The sequence below is a fragment of the Mesitornis unicolor genome, unplaced genomic scaffold (genome assembly GCF_000695765.1).
Source record: "Mesitornis unicolor isolate BGI_N332 unplaced genomic scaffold, ASM69576v1 scaffold15810, whole genome shotgun sequence".
Lineage (NCBI taxonomy): Eukaryota > Metazoa > Chordata > Aves > Mesitornithiformes > Mesitornithidae > Mesitornis > Mesitornis unicolor.
Genome location: NW_010157759.1, coordinates 48,417 through 67,408, shown reverse-complemented (window position 1 = coordinate 67,408; position 18,992 = coordinate 48,417). Strand labels below are relative to the sequence as shown.

General features: G+C 40.8%; 1 protein-coding gene across 1 annotated transcript in view; it reads left to right on the top strand.

The window, feature by feature from the left end:
• Window positions 1-7,864: 7,864 nt before the first annotated feature.
• The window catches only part of GART (phosphoribosylglycinamide formyltransferase, phosphoribosylglycinamide synthetase, phosphoribosylaminoimidazole synthetase), a 28,459-nt gene continuing 17,331 nt past the window's right edge, over window positions 7,865-18,992 (top strand). Inside the window, exons 1-7 of the mRNA XM_010181317.1 lie at window positions 7,865-8,013; window positions 12,535-12,630; window positions 13,354-13,528; window positions 14,216-14,327; window positions 15,565-15,633; window positions 17,633-17,758; window positions 18,639-18,726. Of these exons, the coding sequence (XP_010179619.1) occupies window positions 7,869-8,013; window positions 12,535-12,630; window positions 13,354-13,528; window positions 14,216-14,327; window positions 15,565-15,633; window positions 17,633-17,758; window positions 18,639-18,726 (811 nt within the window). The 5' untranslated portion in view covers window positions 7,865-7,868. The remainder of the gene's footprint in view (window positions 8,014-12,534; window positions 12,631-13,353; window positions 13,529-14,215; window positions 14,328-15,564; window positions 15,634-17,632; window positions 17,759-18,638; window positions 18,727-18,992) is intronic.

Here is an 18,992-nt window from a genome sequence, read left to right as displayed (position 1 = left end):
GGTAAAATGGCGGGGCGGCCCGCAACGGTGCCTTCCTGCCGGCCCCTGCTGCACCCAGGCTGCCGTGGAGAGCTGACCTCGCCCGAAAGTCCGGGAGGCTTTGCTTTAGCCCGGATCCTGCTCTGTCTTGTACCTGTGGTGGTGAAGGGGCCTGTGGCTGCTACTCGACATATATATATGCATATACATGTATATATTTTTAAAAATGTGTGTGTATATATGTATCTATAAAGATAAACTGCATGTCTCCACTTGGATTTACTTCTGGGGAGCTTGATGTGTAGCATTTTTAAAGGCACTGCACTTTATTTTAAAATGCACATGGCTTTTATTTCTACATTCAGGGTTGTTTTTTTCCCTCTGTTTGGCTTTTTAAAAGTGCTGAAATATTTGCTTTGAAGTAAATATTAAACTTCTAACCTCTCTTGTTTTGGACTTTGGCTCACTTGGATTCTTTCCCTGCTGTTTGCGAAGTTGGGGGCTTACGAACTTTTAACACTGCCTTTTTTTAATCTATCCAGTAGATACTTGAAGTTAATTAGTAGTTAATACTTATTTCACTATGTTGTGCGTATAACTGAAATAGTAACACGAAAAGGGCATTTCTCCCCCCCTCCTTCATTCTGGTTCTCACCTAGTAGCTTCTAAGGCTTTGATGGTGAAATACGCTGCGCACTTCCAGCTTCCTACATAGAGTTTGATGTGTCAAAATTCAGTACTCTGGGGAGAGTGCTAAAACTTTTAAGGTCCATTTATTTGTAGTAGTAAAACTTGCAGTAACATTTCGCCTAGGAAGTGCACAATCCCGCCATTTGGAGGATCGCACAGGGAGGCAAGATGCCTGCTTTGCAGGTCAGGCCATGAAAGACGCATGTTTTATTCTCAGCTCTGATGTAGGCTTTCAGTGTGACACTCTGGTTTCTCCAGGGTGAAATAGAAATAATGAGTTTTCTTGGTTTTTTCTGTTTTATAAAGCGATCTGATACACCATACTATATGGCCAGGTAAGAGCCAGAAATTTGTCCTAAAGAAAACATGTGAGCAAAAGAAGCTTATTTAAGCCCAAAGCTATAACTAAAAATCAGAAATGCCACCTGATTCTGGGGGCCTCTGAACTCCTTAAGCAACTTTTGTGGTATTGAAACCTGAGGAAATTAGAAGTTCTCTAAGGTCGTGTTGTTCTCCTTCGGGATAAGCCTAATGCTGCCCTAGCCTAAACTTGCAGTTATGTCATCGTATTTTGGCCTTGTTGCCAGTTTAGGTGCCATGGCTGTTTGGTTTTGTACCTTCCACTGCACCAGCAGAGCTGCCTGCACAGTTGGCATGGTGAATTCCTGCTGGAAACTGATCCACGTAGGAAAAACATGAAGAGATACAGATCTCTTCCCCTCCCCAGCCCTTGTTTGATTGTCTGATCCAACTCGGCCTGTGACCATAAACAGGTAAATTGTGAAGCAGCGTCTGCCACTGATTGCGTTACGGTCTCTGGATCACTCAAGATGATCTGAGGGCACGGTGCGCAAGACGGCTGCGTAGATGAGCAGTTGCTGTAGCGTAACCGAGCTCTTGTCACCCTCTCTGTCTGCCCACTTCTGCCGCTTCCCTTGTACTCGCTGTGGTGATCACTCCATCCCTCAGTGAGTTTAGCTCACTAAGGTGGCGGAGAAGTATTTCCTTCATACGTGCATATATATACTTTACTGCAATATTTACTTTACTGTGTTGGCTACTGTTAGTTTTCCAGCATTTATTGGCTTCCCGATACAAGTGACTGCATACCCTTGGCACACAGGAGAGGGAGAGGGAAGGAGAGACTGGAGGTGGAGGAGTTGGTGGGACCAATGGGAAGCTGCACCAGCAAAGGGCAGCGCGAGCCAATTGTGAAACAGCAGTCGCTGAACCTGCAGCTTGCGCATTTCACCCTCCGCTTCGTCTCCAAATTTGAACAGGGTCCAGCAGTTGGCAGAGGTTCACCGAGAAGGCCAGCTCGGAGCTCACCTTGTGTGTACCGAGATCTGTGTGGACTCGTAATGTGCAGCGGGCTTTTAAGAACTGACTCGGCCTGCTGATTCGAGTGCTAGTTCAGAAAGCAAAAGAGCAGGGTTCAGCCTGAGGGTGTTTGGGATTGTGCAGTCTGGTACCTGGCAAGTTCAGAAGCAGAGTAAAGGATGGCAGGTCTCTGGGAGGGGGTGCAGCAGCAGCCTAGCTGTGTTGAAGTTGGGAGGAGGAAGTCCTAAGTTTTGGCTTCTTCTCCAAGCAGTTCTTTCAATATTTTATCCCATTACAGGTCTATGAAAAAAACAAAAAAAACAAAAACAAAAACAAAACAAAACAAAAAAAAACACAAAAAACCCCTGCCAAAAAAACCCAAAAACTAACCAACCAAACAATCAAACAAAACCAAAAATCCCCAAAATCCATGCATAAATGGTCCTGACTGCCAGGCCAGCTAAATTTCACAGCCTTCCCAGTTTTATGTTCTTGCTTATCCTGTGAGTCCTCATTTCTTTTCCATCTCCTGCCTAGCTTCAAGAGGAAGAATGAACCTTCTCCTTTAGTCCAAGGCCAAGTGATTAGAGCTTTTCTCCAGGAACTGGGTGGGGGGTGGTGGGTTTGAACCTTCTCAGAGATGCTGGGCTCACTGTCTGAAGCAGTGAGCTGCCACCGGTCATGCCCTTTACTCTTTGGGCTATATTACATAGATCTTATTTTAATTGCAACTTTTTACTGCTTTAGTTAGGGCTGAAGTAATAAGGCAGTGGCTTGTTACAAGACTCCACCTAGCTGAGATAAAACATTTAGGTAACCACACACTTACGATATGAAACTGAAACTCGGAAATAAATTGCTTAAGGAGTTTACGTTTTCTTAAAGAGTTATCTTCACAAATGCAACTAAGGAGCTCAGTTTAACCCCCAAACCTGTGCACAGGACCAGTTTGAGGAAGAGTCAGTGCTCCTGTCCCTTCCTTGTTAATAAGCAAGGGGCAGCAACTGAGTCAGCAACCTCATCTCACTTCTACCTGTATCTGAAATCTCACCATGCCCTGTGGAAGAGTCAGGATGGAGAAAGCGATCAGACACTGTTGGTTTCACCTTCCTCACTTTATTTTCTCTGCTCCACAGGCCCTGACCTAGTAGAAGAGTTGCCCAGCTTCTTGGTGAGCCCTGCCTTTTGCGGAGGATAAAGGTCTCTAGGCTTAATGCTTGTCCCTGCTGACTCACTACTGGCAACCTCAGGGACAGGCTCTGGAAATGGACTTGTATTCACTCTGTCCTCCTGTTCTGTCCTCTTGGATACATGGAGTTAATATCTTTTTCTGCTTTCCTGTTCATATTTCCTGTAAGGACCTAGTAATAGACCATTGCCTGAAATGCCACCTGTCTTTATTTTAAAACATCTTCTAAGCAAGTGTATCTTCCTTCTTTACGATAGCAGACAATGGTTACTTAAGGTAATTACATACTGTGTTTTGGAGTCTTTTTGGGGTTTAATAATTTTACATATTGCTTCCAAAATAACCCCAAGTGTATGATAATCTTCAGAGAAGAAATATCTACCTTGTGAAAGGCTTTTGGCCTTTTAAGAACATTTTTTTGACTCCTGGGTTACTGACAAAGTATAAAAAAATGTTGCCTCTTGGAATTTTCATTTTTAATGCAAGATACTGTCGGGCAGCAGAGGGCCTGCACAGCATCTTTCTATATCAGTGTGAAAAAGAAAGGCTGCAACTGCTGGATTTGAGCCTCCTAAACTGAGATTGCCACCAGAAGTTCTTCTCAAGCTGCATCCCTAAATAAAAGCTGCTAGGATACCACTTGTGGGATGCACAAATAACATTGAGTTTGAATGGCTGAATCTTATTTTTTACTCTCGTTTTGTTATAAAATGGGTACATTTTATTTGAACACATACACCTTGTTCTATTTACCTGCTCCCCTATAAAACTTTATGCTGTAAATGATTAAAATTTTTTTCAGCTGACTGTAGTATTAGAATATGTTCCTTTAGGGGAAAGAAGGAAGTGATTATTTGACTGAGTTGCCAGCATGGTGGGTTACTTTAGCTGGCAACACTGCATCTTCAAGCCTGTCCTCCTATTTAAGCAGTAGGCTTAATGGAGTGTGAATGTGCGTCGCGCACCTTATTGTTTCCTACTGTTGATATGCAGAGGACAACACATAGCCTCATTTTTAGATAAAAAGAAAGCGTTCACAGTCTGATTAGTCAACATTTTTTAAACAGTAAAAAATGCCTGAGATGGGACAGAATTTATTTTGCCTGTTCATAAACAACAGGATGTGCTGCTTCTGCTCTGCAGATTTTTCACTCCTCGCTCCTAGGCCATTTGTATGCAAGCTTCTGTCCCCTCTTCCCAGCAGGACTGGCCGGGCTGTCCCGTTCATTGGCCGGCTGCACGGTGTCGTCAGTGGGGTGGTAATGTTGGGACAGGGGTACTGCATTTTAACCGGAGGCTGCTTATCTCCTTTCTCTTTGCACATCTGAACTCTTGAGCACTGCTCTCCCCAGACAGGCAGCACGTAGGACTGAGTGAGTACATTCTCTTTTTGGGTTTGAGTCTCTGCATTTAGTTTGGAGGTACTTGTAAGACAGCGCTGTCATGTGTATAGTTCAACTAATTATTGATAAAATTGGTCTTTAAAATAATTATTTAATAACTGCTGTCTGTGGACACCACTGGAAACGTGTTTGGTTGGTTTATCTTTAGTGTCAGAGATAGCTGCCTGCTACATGATGAACTTTAATTCTTTTATACTACAATTCTGCAGTCCTAGGTTACTGTCTTTATCTAATCTGTCCCTTCATTGTAACCAGCCTCTTATTCTTTTATCTTTTCTTTGTGGTTGAATTGTAATATAAAAGAGTTTTAACATAACTTGGTGTCCTAGATATGTATACCATAACTGATATTTATTACCCCAATGTGGTTTTTTCTATTGTAAGTAAACCTGGAGTTTTGTAATTAAAACACCTCTGCAACTTTGCAACGTGTGTATTTTGTCAGACACTGTTGGTTAGAAAGCTATTGATCTTTCCCAGCCTGAAACTACAATTAAATTTTAACTCCAGTCTGTTTAGTTCATAGCTAACAACTCGGTGTTAATTTTCTGTCTTTTATCCTTCTATTCATGTTTATTTTGTTCTTACTCTGACAGGATGTTTTGCCTAAAAGTATCACTGAACAAATTCCTTCGTTAACAGATTAAAACACATTAGAAAATGGCATAGGAATACCTTCTAAAACCCACGTGGTCTGTCCCTGGCTAAAGTTGATTACAGAGGACTTGGATTTGACAAGCAGGCTCACCAAGTGCATGGCATAGCGCCCTCAGAGCAGAAGCCGCTTCCTGCGTTGTCCAGGTCCTCGAGAAGGACGGGTTTCTCCTGGGTCAAGGTCCAGGTTTCTCCATCTATTGTAGCAGCTTTATTCAAGTCAAGCTCCAGCACCTGACTTTGGGGAGAGGCACATGGCCCTGCCTTATCTGCTTTCTGTCATGTCTCTTCGCTTTTTCCTTCGAAATCTGTTGGGTTGTTTTCTTTTCTGCTGTTTAAGATGTGCTTTGCGCTAGCCGTCCTCTCTTGTCCTCCACAAAGGAGGGCTCTGCAGAGAGAGCCTGACTTGTTGCTGCTCTTGGAAATGGAGCTGTCACCCATGTGTATCCACGCTGCATCGTGTGTGTGGGGGGAGGGGAGGGGGGGTTCCTCTAAACTCGCCTTGGGAGCACTTTGCACGTTGGCAAGCGCAGGTCAATGACCAGCAGCTCAATGGAAGAGGCACAGGGAGCGCCCAAGGGTTGCGTGTTACGTGTGCTGGAATTACAACAGGGAGACTGGCTGTTCCTCTTGGCCAAAACTTATCAGGGTGGCATTCCTCACTGCTGCTGCAGAAGGATGGATCAGGCCTCTTCGCTGGCTGCACAGAACGCTTGGAATAAATTGTGCCGTTTTCAGCACAGACCTGTTTTTGCTTATTCTTATTATTTAAAATGCTTAACCTATTTTTTATAGGTTTAGATTGTTATTTTGCATATGTTAAGATTTAAAGCTTTTAAATTGTTTTTTTTTGCAAGTAGTGCATGCTGCACTTGGGCTTGGGACCACCTGCCAATTTCATAGAATCACAGAATCACAGAATGGTTTGGGTTGGAAGGGACCTTAAAGATCATCCAGTCCAACCCCCTGCCATGGACAGGGACACCTCCCACCAGACCAGGTTGCCCAAAGCCCTGTCCAACCTGGCCTTGAACAATTCCAGGGAGGGGGCATCCACAACTTCCCTGGGCAACCTGTGCCAGTGTCTCACCACCCTCACAGTAAAGAAATTCTTCCTAATATCCGGTCTAAATCTACTCTCTTCCAGTTTAAAACCATTACCTCTCATTCTCTCGCTACCTGCCCTGGTAAAAAGTCTCTCCCCAGCTTTCCCATAGGACCCCTTCAGGAACTGGAAGGCCACAATAAGGTCCCCCTGGAGCCTTCCCTTCTCCACTGCTCGCTTTCTGCTCCACTGAACAGCTTCTTAAGGGACCGTTTGACTTCTGTGAATAAACCTGTCACTTTAACCAGTGCAGTGGCATCATCTGTGTATGTAATTTATATATAGTTGAACTAATATGACTCTAGCAGCTTTTTCTTTGAATAGCTTAGGAGACTAGCCTTTGCTTTTCAAGGAACTTCAAATACAGAAATGTGTACTTGTTTTATTCATTTATTTACCACTTTCTGAATTCCAGTGGGGTTTTTTTCAGTGTAAGTGAGCTTTTATATTCCCTTGCTACTTGTGTGGTATCATTGCTGGGATGGCAGTTCTGAGGAGACATACATCAGTAAATATGTAGAGAATACATATAGCAGTAAATACATCTTAAAAAGCAAAGGCTAGCTTTGAAAGCTGCTCAAAGAAAAACGTAATATTGACATCAGTCTAATATGTGTAAGTTAAGTGTACACACACAGATAATGACATAGAGGGGGCAAAACTGAGAGAGTTAATTTCATTTTTGTGACCATTTTCTTTTCAAACTGCTGGAAAGGTTTGGGCAGGTTAAAATTGTAATGAAATTGCAGCCTTTGTTCATACACCTACTTTCCACAGGCCAAGAGAGCGTTAATGTGTTTGTCTAAAACCCAGAGGAAGGGGAGAGAGGAGTGGGTGTCGTGCAGTACCTTCTCAGAGCCAGGTCCTTTATCAGTCACCCCTGGTCTGCCCTGCTGTTTGCCTCCTGGTTGTTCTCTCCTAAGGAAAGCCAGAGACTAGAAGCTGATTTCCCTGTCTCACTGCCTTTAGCCTCTCCTTTTCATAAAGTATTTAGAGCTCTTTCAGATATGACCTCTGAAAACTCTTTGAGTGGTCCCATTTGGCTCCCCAACACTGTAATACCATGTTCATACACTTGGTTCTTCAGAAGAGTTTTGCTCTGTGCAGACTTGGGTTTTCCAGGAGTTTCTATAGGCTACAAATCACAGCCCAGTCTCACTTTTTTTTTACTATATCGCAGACTTAGGTATAACTTGGAGCAGTTGCTAATCTGACTAAAGGAAAACCAGGATGGATTCCACTGTGAGTTGCTTACTTCTGTGTTCTGGAGCATGTCAGTCTCTCACGTTTAGTCTATATCACATCTGATTAAGTCAGTTATCCATTTTCGTATACTTTTTTTTTCTTTTAAACCAACAAAACCATTACAGAAATATCATTGCCTGATACAAAGTGACAATTCGTCTCTGCTGTGAGTCGTGTTGCACCCAGGACTTGAAACCGTGGTCTGTGAAGTATAATAATAAGGTTGCTTTCCTAATTTTGCGTGGCTAATGCTGGCTGTTTTGCTCTGGTTTTATGCAGACTAATGGCCGATCGGGTGCTTGTGATTGGCAGCGGAGGGCGAGAGCATGCGCTGGCCTGGAAGCTGGCCCAGTCCCCACATGTGAAGCACGTGTTTGTTGCTCCAGGAAATGCAGGAACAGCTGACAGTGGAAAAATCTCCAATTCAGGTAAAAAGAAAATATATAATTTTTAAATATGATAACTCAACAAGTAAGTTCCATTCACTGATCTGTTAATGTGAAAGGATTATTACTATCTTCAAGGTTCTAGATGTGAAATAGATAATAGAGTTGAAATTAAGAAGAAAAAAATGGCTGCACAAAGCCTTGTGCCACTACCACTGATTTTATATGACCTCAGTCGTGATAGCTAATTCTTTGGGTTTGGGAGTGGAGGATGCAGCCAAACTCCATCTGCCTGATGCACGTTCCTCCGGGAGTACAGCTCAAGATAGCTGCTGTGGTTCCCGCCTCCTAGCAGCCGAGCAGGGAAGGGGTGATGCTTTCTTTTGGTATGCACTGCACTTCAGCAACTGGTCGGTGAACAGCTGAAAAGTGCCTGCAGCAAATGCCAGCACCTCTAGGAGAGCAGCAGAGCTTTGAGTACTAAATTTCCTGCTACATTCTCAGGAGTGCATTGAAGCCCTGTGATCCTTGCAACCTTTAATGAGAATAATTTCTCACCTGAACTGTTCAACCTTAGAAAAATATTAATTTCTTTGTCTTAAGAAGTTAAAGTTGTTTGTAAACACTTACCTCTTAGCGCTGACTGCCTGTTTTGACCTTCTGGCTTAATGTGTTAAGCTCTTACTGGCTGTAATTGAAACTATTCATACTTATTAGTTTTGAGAAATCAAGCTTAAGGTATTTCAAATTGAGCATCCAAAATTACATGCTGTGTTTTAAAATAGTACTGGTCTAAGGTGCTTGCCTGAAGGCACACAGTGAATCAGTATGAAACCAGGGGTAATTACTCACCTTCATGTAACAGATCCTGAATTAGGTACTTTAAACAACTGACTTAAGTTTCCACTTCAAAACACATGATAACATACCAAATCAAAGTTAACATAGTATGCATGTGAACATGGATTACATACATCCATTTTCTGCATTCTTATTTATATGTGGTAAAATCTTTTCTTTGTTACCATTTCACGCGGAAAGATGGATCCTGTCAGATTCTTGTACAGCAGGTAATTATCATATTTAACTTCATTGGAATGCTTAATTACAGGCTGTTTAAATAACTTTGTCCTTAATTTCTTTCACTAGTCACAGTATCATAAGTAGTTTCTGTTCTGTTTGATCTCTGCGGAGAGGGCCCAAGGAAGAGCCTGACAGGGAAATCGTTTATTTCCTTCTCATCCCAGAAAGTCAAACAGCAATCTTTACCCATGTGCTAAATGGAGTCAATGCCAGTCTGTGTGGCCTGCAGAATGTTCATTTTGGTATTTTTTCACAAGCGGTGTTTTCTAAAAGCTGCTGCACTTTTCTCTCACCTTTGCTATTCTATAAAAAAAGTACTGCACCCTCAACAGTGGAAAATATTTGAGCATGTACATAATGATGCTCGAGCCAGGTCCGTGGAATCTACCATGTGTACTAAAATCTTTTTTTATAGATGATGGCCTCACATGTACTTTGGGAGAGAAATCCTCAGGCAACAGGGAGGTAGGAAGAATGTAGAATTTGTGAAGAGTTTGGCTTCTTTGGTTTGTAAGGAAACAATTTGTCTCATCTGCTCAGTCATTTTAGTCCTACTGCTGCAGTCTAGATTTTAACTCAGAGGGGAAAATGGAAAACAGCTTTACAGAAGCATGTGAGCCCTATTATACTGTGTGAGCCTGGGCAACAATGTCTGTGAAACTGCCATCATTGCTTCTGCTTTTTTGGTATAATCAAGATTTGGCTCTGAAAGTTCATCCTCCCTTTGTGGTTCATGCGATTGCCTTAATTAGCACTGCAAGTCTGGTTCTCAGGTGATTTCTGAAACATATAGAGGTGAGCTTAAAAGTTATAAATAACCTTAAACCCTTCAAATCTTGTCTGTATCTAAGTAAAAAAAAAAGTTTTCATGGTTAATTTGAGTCTCTCAGTACTGCCAATAAAGACAGATTTAGGTTGAGCAACTAAATATAGTTTTATATTCAATTTATATTTAATTAGCAGGACAGTCTTGGTGCCAGAAGCATGCAGAATGGCTGGCTGAATCCAGAGACAGACATATGTGTGTCTGTGAATGGACCTTAGTATCCTGACACCTCCTTCCATCACATTTTAGCTCTCAGTGTAATTTATACTCTTAACTTTAAGCTCTAGCTTTGACAACCTTGGTCCAAGGTCTTTCTGTCTGGTCCAAAAGGAACGTTTAGCTGTCATTTTGAGAAAGGAAACACAGCTATAAAAATGCCCTCTTTTAGTCCACATCCTGAGGAAAATGATGTTTGGGGGGAAAGTTAAAATTATGTATTAACAATGTGATCTATTCCTCCCCATTTGTTACTAGGATATTTCTACATCATGTAAATCTTGTACCATATTCACTGTTCATATCACTGGTACATCAGACCTGCAGCAAGACAATTTGGCATGAAAAGCACAGTCACCTTATGATGATCACATTTTTCCTTTGCATGGATATGGGCTCCCCTTCACGTGGATTAATCTCCTGGGGAGCAGGGATCGTCCCTCTTCAGTGGACCACCAGAACTCCCACTTCTTCGATCAGGATTTGCTGTTCTCCAGCTGCTTTCACAACAGCCCCATGGGACTGAAAGACAGTATTGACCTTTATGTTAATCAGGCCTTTAAAGCCAAGTGTATTATGCTGTTGTTTTTTGCTCTCTTGTGAGCCAGAAGTCAACCGGCATAAGTTGTGCATGGAAGTCAAAGGCTTTTGCTTCTTACTTACAAATGTTGGTGGAACAAAATAATTGAACAGTTAAATAGGTGTCAAGCAGGTAATTTTTTTAGTGTTCAGTCTGCTTTTTTCATAGAATCATAGAATGTATTGAGTTGGAAGAGACCTTTAAAGGTCATCGGGTCCAACTCCACTGCAGTGAGCAGGGACAATGTTACTAGATCAGATTGCTCAGAGCCCCATCAAGTCTGACCTTGAATATCTCCAGGGATGGGGCCTCCACCACCTCTCTGGCCAGCCTGTTCCAGTGATCTACCACCCTCATGTTGAAGAACCTTTTCCTAATATCCAACCTAAATCTACCCTTTTCTAGCTTAAAACCATTATCCCTCATCCTATCGCTACATGCCCTAGTAAACAGCTCTTCCCCAGATTTCTTACAGGCACCTTTCAGGTATTGGAAGGTCGCTATAAGGTTCCCCCGGAGCCTTCTCTTCTCCAGGCTGAACAATCCCAACTGTTTCAGCCTGTCTTCGCAGGAGAGGTGCTCCAGCCCTTTGATCATCTTTGTGGCCCTCCTCTGCACACACTCCAGCACTTCAATGTCCTTTTGTCTTGGGGACTTCAAAGCTGGATGCAGTACCCTAGGTGGGGTCTCACCAGAGCAGAGTAGAGAGGCAGAATCCCATCCAAATAGGGTAAATCTATAACCAAAATGTAAGTTTCAGATAGCTGCTTTTATGCCATCTCTTAGGCAGAAATGGCAGCTTCTGTTGTGGGAGCAGGCAGTTTATTCATGCAGGATGGCAGGGGCATAGTGGGCACTGACACAAAATCGTGTCTGTCAGAAGCATCTGTGCTGTGCTGTACCACGCTCCCTTTGCCAGCTTCGTGCCCTGATGTGTTGGTCTCCTCCCCACAGGGACAGCCAATCCACGCCAGGCCGCACTCACCACTTTTTTTGGCTATCTCTCGGTTCGTGTTCCCATCCTCTGTAGACCTTGGCTTTATTTATTCTTGATAAAAGCAGCGGAGTTGCATTGCCTTTGCGTAAAATTTTTATCATGAGACTTGACATTGTTGTCTCTCATGTAAGCTTTTTCTTTTGTGTACACAGTTTTTGTCATTTGCCAATGCCATCATATTAAATGTTTGTTTATGGAAAGATGACGGTCCTAAAACCTTAAGACTAAATATCCTTACCCATAATTACACCACCTACTCTTACTAAGTTCAGCCTAAGTAAGAAAAAATGTTCAGATTCCCCTTTGATTCAGTGGAGTCAGTTCAGTGCAGCAGTTTTCAACTGGCATACAGAAAGAAGGAAAAAGGAAAGCAATTGCAATCCCACCACCATCCACTTGCTTCTGTCCCCTACACCGCGCTGGCACGAACATCTGTAAAGCATCGGGGTTACCCTAGTCAGGGAGGAGACTGGCTCAGAAATAGATGTATGTATTTTGCTTGTGAGTGATTTTCCACTTGGATCCTTCACGATGCTCCTTGTACTGGCAAACAGGACATTCCTAGAGATGGGAACCAGTTTACTGTATGGCAGTGTACGGGAACCCATGACTTTTATTTCTCACCTTCAAAAGCAAGGTGGGTCAAGCCACAGCCTTTGCTTGGGTGTTTGGCAGTGTATTCTGGTCTAAGCCTTGTGTGTAAGTCTGTATATTATTGCATGCCTCACTCTTCCAGATGCATGGTGACCTGCCATTCAAGAATGTGAGGCTGGTGAACATGCTGCTTCAGCGTTATGTGATAAATAAGTGCTAAGCAACTGTAATGAATGCAGTCTTACCACCCTTTTGTGTCTTCAACAGCTGTCGCAGTCAGCAATCATGCTGCACTTGCCCAGTTCTGCAGAGATCAGGAGATCAGGCTGGTTGTGGTTGGTCCAGAGGTTCCTCTTGCTGCTGGTAAGAGAAAGCAAGCTAAAAAAAACATGGCCTTCATAATTTAGGAAGTAAAGTAAATTTTACTCCCTGTCTTCTGTGCATCACTCAACAGTAGCTGAGTGTCTCCAGTAGGAATGGAAACAGATCCTCCGTGACAGTTTCCCTGAAATGCGGGGTTGTGCTGTGGTGAAAATGAATTTCTGAAGGTTGTTGTGTGAGCAATAGAACGGTTAAAATACATATTCAGTTTCTTTTTTAAGTGCTTGGGGTTAGTAAAAGAGGTATCAAAATGTTTCCACATGGGAACCGTAACTAGAGTTTTGGTTTTCCTGTGGAGTTTTCATTTTTTGAAATAAGAATAATAATTTGGGACTTGGTAAGAAACATTTATAAACATGTTGATAATTTTTCTCTTTGAACTTTTTACATGATCAGCAATTGTCTTCACAAAACACTAATGTTGACTTATTAGCTAAAAGCTATAATAAAACAAGGGTCGATTGTCATCTCTTACCAAACACAGCAGATCTTCTTAGCCCCAGATACTGCAGGGTTACCTGCTCCTGATTACCATGAGAAAAGCATCTAAGGCCCATCTGTTAAAAGAGGCACTGGATAGATCTCTATGGCTCATCATTCCTGACATACTTGTCCCAACAAATCAGTGCATCTGTAGACTTGGACTGCATCAGTCCTATAAATCATCTGGTCATTTATAACGTTTTTTTGTGATGTCCTTTTTAGGGGTTGTTGATGACTTGACAGCAGCTGGAATAAGGTGTTTTGGTCCAACAGCAAAGGCAGCTCAGCTGGAGTCCAGTAAGAGCTTTTCCAAAGCCTTTTTTGATCGTCATGACATTCCTACTGCAAGATGGAAATGTTTTACTGATCCTAAAGCAGCATGTAGCTTTATTAACAGGTAAAATTATTGTCATTTTAGAAATGTTTATCTTTACAGCAATGTGTACAGTGTGCTAGGTCTCCAAAACAATGAAATGATCACTAATGTATCAATACTTCTGGCTGCGATAGAACATCTGTAGAGGTTTTAAAGGATAATCTAATGTGACACTATCACACTGCAGTAGGTCTGATAATTAAATGCTTCTTATTTACTGTTCTAAAATGAAAAACAAAGCTCAGTGTTCAGTTTACAGGAGAATCTAGGGCAAGCTTTAATTTTTTTTTCAAATTGTCTACTGTGGAAACCCAGCTTGCAGTCTGATAGTCGTATGTTCTGCCTTCTTTGAACCTTCTCTCCACGAACATAAATTCTGCATTGGAGACTTACTCAGCAAATTATGATCTACCCATCAGAATACAATTCAGGTGACCCAAAAATAATACAACAGTAAATTATTAAAAGGAAGGCAACCTTTCAGAACAGTAATGAAATTCAGTGGTGGGGAAACAATGGGAAGCAGAAATCCTTTAAAGGCACAGCATAACAAAGTAAACCTGGTTTTAGTTGTGTGTTATTCAATAAGGTAAAATGGTTGCTATGAAAACTGATAAGTATTCAACTATTGAAATGTTCAAAAAGCCTACAAAATATATTTGCAATACAGAGTGTTTACTGTTGAATCTCTCTTCTCTGTCTTTGAAGTGCAAACTTCCCTGCTTTGGTTGTCAAAGCTAGCGGCCTGGCAGCTGGCAAAGGAGTAATTGTGGCTTCAAACAAGGAAGAAGCCTGCAAAGCTGTTACTGAAATCATGCAGGTGAGTAGAAATGTCACACAGAGACTGGAGGAGTTCTCACACAGATAAGTTGTTAAACACCTCAGAGTCTCAAAGATATTGTGTGTTTCTGTGTAATAGAATTCGGCTAAAAGGCATCAAATCTATTACCCATTATTTGGACAGCTGTGAAGCTCTGTCATATGTCTTGCTTGAGGCAGGGTACTCTTTCTAGGCATAGTTCCTCTAGGCTAAAATAAAATCTTTCTTAATGAAAACCCACTTATTTCCGTATTATTTCCATATTTATTTCCTTTTTTTTTTTCCAAACCATTTGAGACTGTTGCAATTAAACTGGTACAACAGTGCTGTAATATTAACACTGTGATTGAGCTGAATCTTGCCAAGCAACATCAGCTTTAGGACTCCAGTCGCACAGCACTTTAATTCCAGTGGAATTATTTCAAGTTAAGTATGTATTTAGGTAGGATATTCAACAAATATATTAGGACCATGAAAATCTGAGAAGAAGCAAAATGAAGCAGTTTCATCTGAACAGTTAGGAACATAGAGCTGAAAGATAAGACACGTACAGATCACATCCTCAGCTGGTGTCAACAGCACAGCATCTTACAATTCAGAGGAGCTATGCTGACTCACAGGAGATGTTATCTGACACATTTGTACTTCAAGAGTCAGAGTAGAGGGTCTGCACTCACATTTTGTTGTGTGTGTATGTGTGTGCAGGGTTATTGGACAAATAGAGTTCTTAACATGGCCCAATGTCTTGAACCAAAAAAACGTATGTTAGAGACTCTCATGGACCCACAAAATTATCTTGTCAGTGTGGACTGGTGGTTCTTAATTGCCTAAATATGCAGTCAGTGTTCAAATATTACATTGGAATATGAAAATATCGCCACTTTCCAGCGTATTCTATAGAATTGCACTTTCTTATAAAGTAGAAGTTCAGATTATAGACAGTCATTACTATTATTATCAGTATCATGGGTGCAAACTTCAGAAGATAGAGTAAGTCATATATATAATCTGCAATTTAAAAATATCCAAGCACAAAGTCTGCATTTATTTAAGAACAAACAGAAAAGAAGCAAAAATTTTTACCACTGCTGACATACCCTGGATGGAAAATGATTAATAGTCTCAAAACCATTCTGCATTTTTCTTGCTGTTTTAAAAATTTAAAGACATTTTTTCTTGTTGTATTTTGAATATTTTAGAATAACAGAAACAGAACTAAGGAGTTTTTTTACTGTAGGATAAGACTTTTGGCACAGCTGGGGAAACTGTTGTTGTTGAAGAGCTTCTTGAAGGAGAAGAGGTTTCTGTAAGTATACATCTCACCATAACACTTTGGTTATACCTGTTTTAAACTATTTAGGAAACTTTATGTGAGTATTTACAGCAGGGATGTGTAAGATTTTATTACTTAAATTAAAACCAGTTATCTGTTTGGAAATAAAATTGTTTTAGTTAAAGACAGTGTTAAGAACCAAACTTCTTGCATCTGTTAAAATAATCACAATTAAATAAAAATAAACAGTAATCAGCTGTTGTGACATGGAAAAAAAAATCAAACCTTAAGAATTTTGAATGTCACTGTGCAATTCTGTTATGATTTCTCTGACAGCAAAGACAGTGTAAGATGCCCCTTCCCTTACTTATTGCTACCTCTTCACTGCTGTTTGCTGTTGATTCAGTTACACCAGTTACCTGTTCGTAAAGTTACGACCTAAAGACCTTTTTTCAAAGAAATCAGCAACACCACCGTGCATGTTTTCTGTGTTCTGGTTTAGAGCCCAGTGCTGTTTGAATCAGTGCAAATAACAGGATGGTGAAATGCAGAGCAAGGCAAGGAGTAGTTGGGAGTAAGGAAGGATGGAGACTTTCTTTAATCAGCTTTGCTAATGAAGGGGATAGGCTGAACTGCATCATGAGGAAGCAGTAAACTCCTTTGGAGCAGGAAAACAATCAACTCAAGGCAGGTGCAGGCAGGATCTTCATTAATCAGTTTCATTGCCGGAGATACTGCAATGTGGAAGTGCACCCGGGGGCGAAGGACCCGGAGCCAAAATCAGTTGAACGTTTTGACAGTGTTGATTTACCCTGCAGATGCAGAGAGAACTTTCCCTTCATTTTAAGCCAACTCAGCTCCTTCATTTAAAAATGTATATTTGATTTAATTAGCAGAGTGTGAAGGAGAAAAGGAGAATTAGAGCCTAGGTTTTTTGAGGTGGCAGGGGAACTTGACACTTGCACCATACAAAGTAGAACAGCCAAGTGCCAGCTCAGGTTCCCGTGTCCTGGAGCTGAAATTGACTTATGCTGAATGTCGTGAGCCTTCGTCTTGGAGGTGGTGGTATTTATAAAGTAAGTGATCATCTCCAACTGTTGCCAAACTTTGCACAGTCTGGTTTCCTGCCCAATATGAAGAAATTAGATGTCCATATATTGGTCATTCTTATTCCTTCCTTGTTGGCTTGGCCTTTTTAGGAACTAAGGGGTTATCCAGATCTTAATTTTCTGAGAGAAGATATCTAACACTCTTAATTACTCCTCAGAATACTAGCAGACTTACTGTAATATAACACAATAATACAAACACACAGTTTAAAGAGTTTTTTTCTATTATGATGGACAGCAATGAAGAAAATATACTCCTTGCCTTGCCTGTCAAAATAATTCACCTTCCACAAATGACTGTTTTTTAATATATTAATATTTTGGCATTGTTTGGTTTTGTAAGGGAATTCTTGCTTGTTTTTTAATTAGCACTATGAAATGTTTTTGTGAGTACTGCTAGCAGTAGTCCAGACAGTGAACATCATCATCCGGTTACAGAAGATGCCAGTAGGCTTGCTATTACAGAGATATTGAGGATAAAAGCATCTGCCATGTAAATAAGTTATAAATAATTCAAAAGTAAATAGTTTTATCAACAAGGAAAAGGAAATCTTGAAAGGAGTGTAACGCCTTCCTTCCGGGGCAGGGGGCAGGAAGGGAAAGGGAAGAAGTAGCTTTCATTGTGGAGTATTTAAGCTTTTTTTTTAACCTTTTGAGTATTTCTTTTCAGTACAACTACTGATGTTATGTTGTAATTTTTTATTTGTTATATTAAAGGTAATTTCTGTAGGAAGGTCATATGAAATGACTGCTTCCTAAGGGAAAAGGGAACTGTTCAGAACATTGTGGTTTGTTTTATCAGGGAGACAGAATTTCTACTCTTAAATATCCATTTGCAAGACTGAAAATCAAACATATTTGCAGTTTTTGCACTTTAATTTTAATCATACACTTGAGTTTCAATTATTCTTCTTGTTTTCTAGTGCTTATGTTTCACTGACAGCATCACAGTTGCTCCCATGCCTCCAGCCCAGGACCACAAGCGGTTAATGGATGGAGATGAAGGCCCTAACACTGGAGGGATGGGGGCTTATTGCCCAACACCTCAGGTAAAAATATATTGATAAGGAGATGTTTCACTGCAGCTCTAGTATTGAAACCATGTGTGAATTTTTAGTTCCACTGCGATGAACAGGAGAGTGAAGAGAGAGGGCACTTGTGAATAGAAAGAGTTGCCTAAAACAGACATAGTCAAGTCAAGTCCATGACTTAATACAATATTTTTCTCTAAAAAGGAGGATATTTCTACTTAATTACTTTTAATTATAGAGGTGGAAATGTTGTTATTTCTGCGTCCTTGTATTTTGATTTGTTTTTTTTTTAAGTGTTACGAAATACTGATCATTAGAACTGAGTGCTAAAGCCACACTTTTACCTTATCCCGAACTTAGCTAATGACAGATTTTTGCTGTGGCTTATGGTATATAGCTTCTGTTTGGCAAGGAACTTCTGTTTGCAAAAGGACTTACTTTGCTTTCTGTTCACCTATGTTATGGCCAGTATTTTTTCTATTTTTATTAAAAAACAGACAGGATTTTTTCCTCTGTAAAGCTTTTTTTTTTCTTGAATAAAATTTGATCATTGATCACTACACTTTCCACTTGTGATTTCTCTTTGAGAAGCCTCAAATAAATTTCCAGTGTGCTTGGTGCAAATGGTTTGTTCTAGTGAAGCCAGTGGGATTGCTTGCACATGTAGATCTAAGCGTGGAAAAGTGCCTGAAGAAGTGGAAACAGTTGTTTTAATGCTGTGGTATGCTGTCTGAGGAGAAAGAAAAGAAATACTAGCTTCCCATTGTATGAAACGTTCTGGAGTGAGCAAGAGAACATCCAACTGCTCTGCTTGGCTCTTAAAAACGCTACCCATTACAGTAGGAAAGCTCATGCACTCCCTTTCTATAAACACTGTTTTCTAATCCTGTTTTATTAGATTTCTAAAGATTTACTGCAGAAAATAAGAGATACTGTTCTGCAGAAAACTGTTGATGGCATGAGGAAAGAAGGTGTTCCCTATTTTGGTATGTACGAAAGTTTGGGTTTCTTTTAATCGTAAGGAGAAAGACTTTGTTTTACTTTGTCTTCTTTATAGGCCTAACTTGCACTGTAAGTCAAGGAAGATACTTTGATTTATTTGGAAACTGGGTTTGGTATCAATGACTTGATTTTGAGTCCATTGAAATCAATAGATATAGTTTCATTAATGGTGGATAATTGTCAAGTAAGGAAGAACAGAAAGGAAAATGTTTGACAATAAGCTGCAAAATTGCAACCACAACTATTTCTT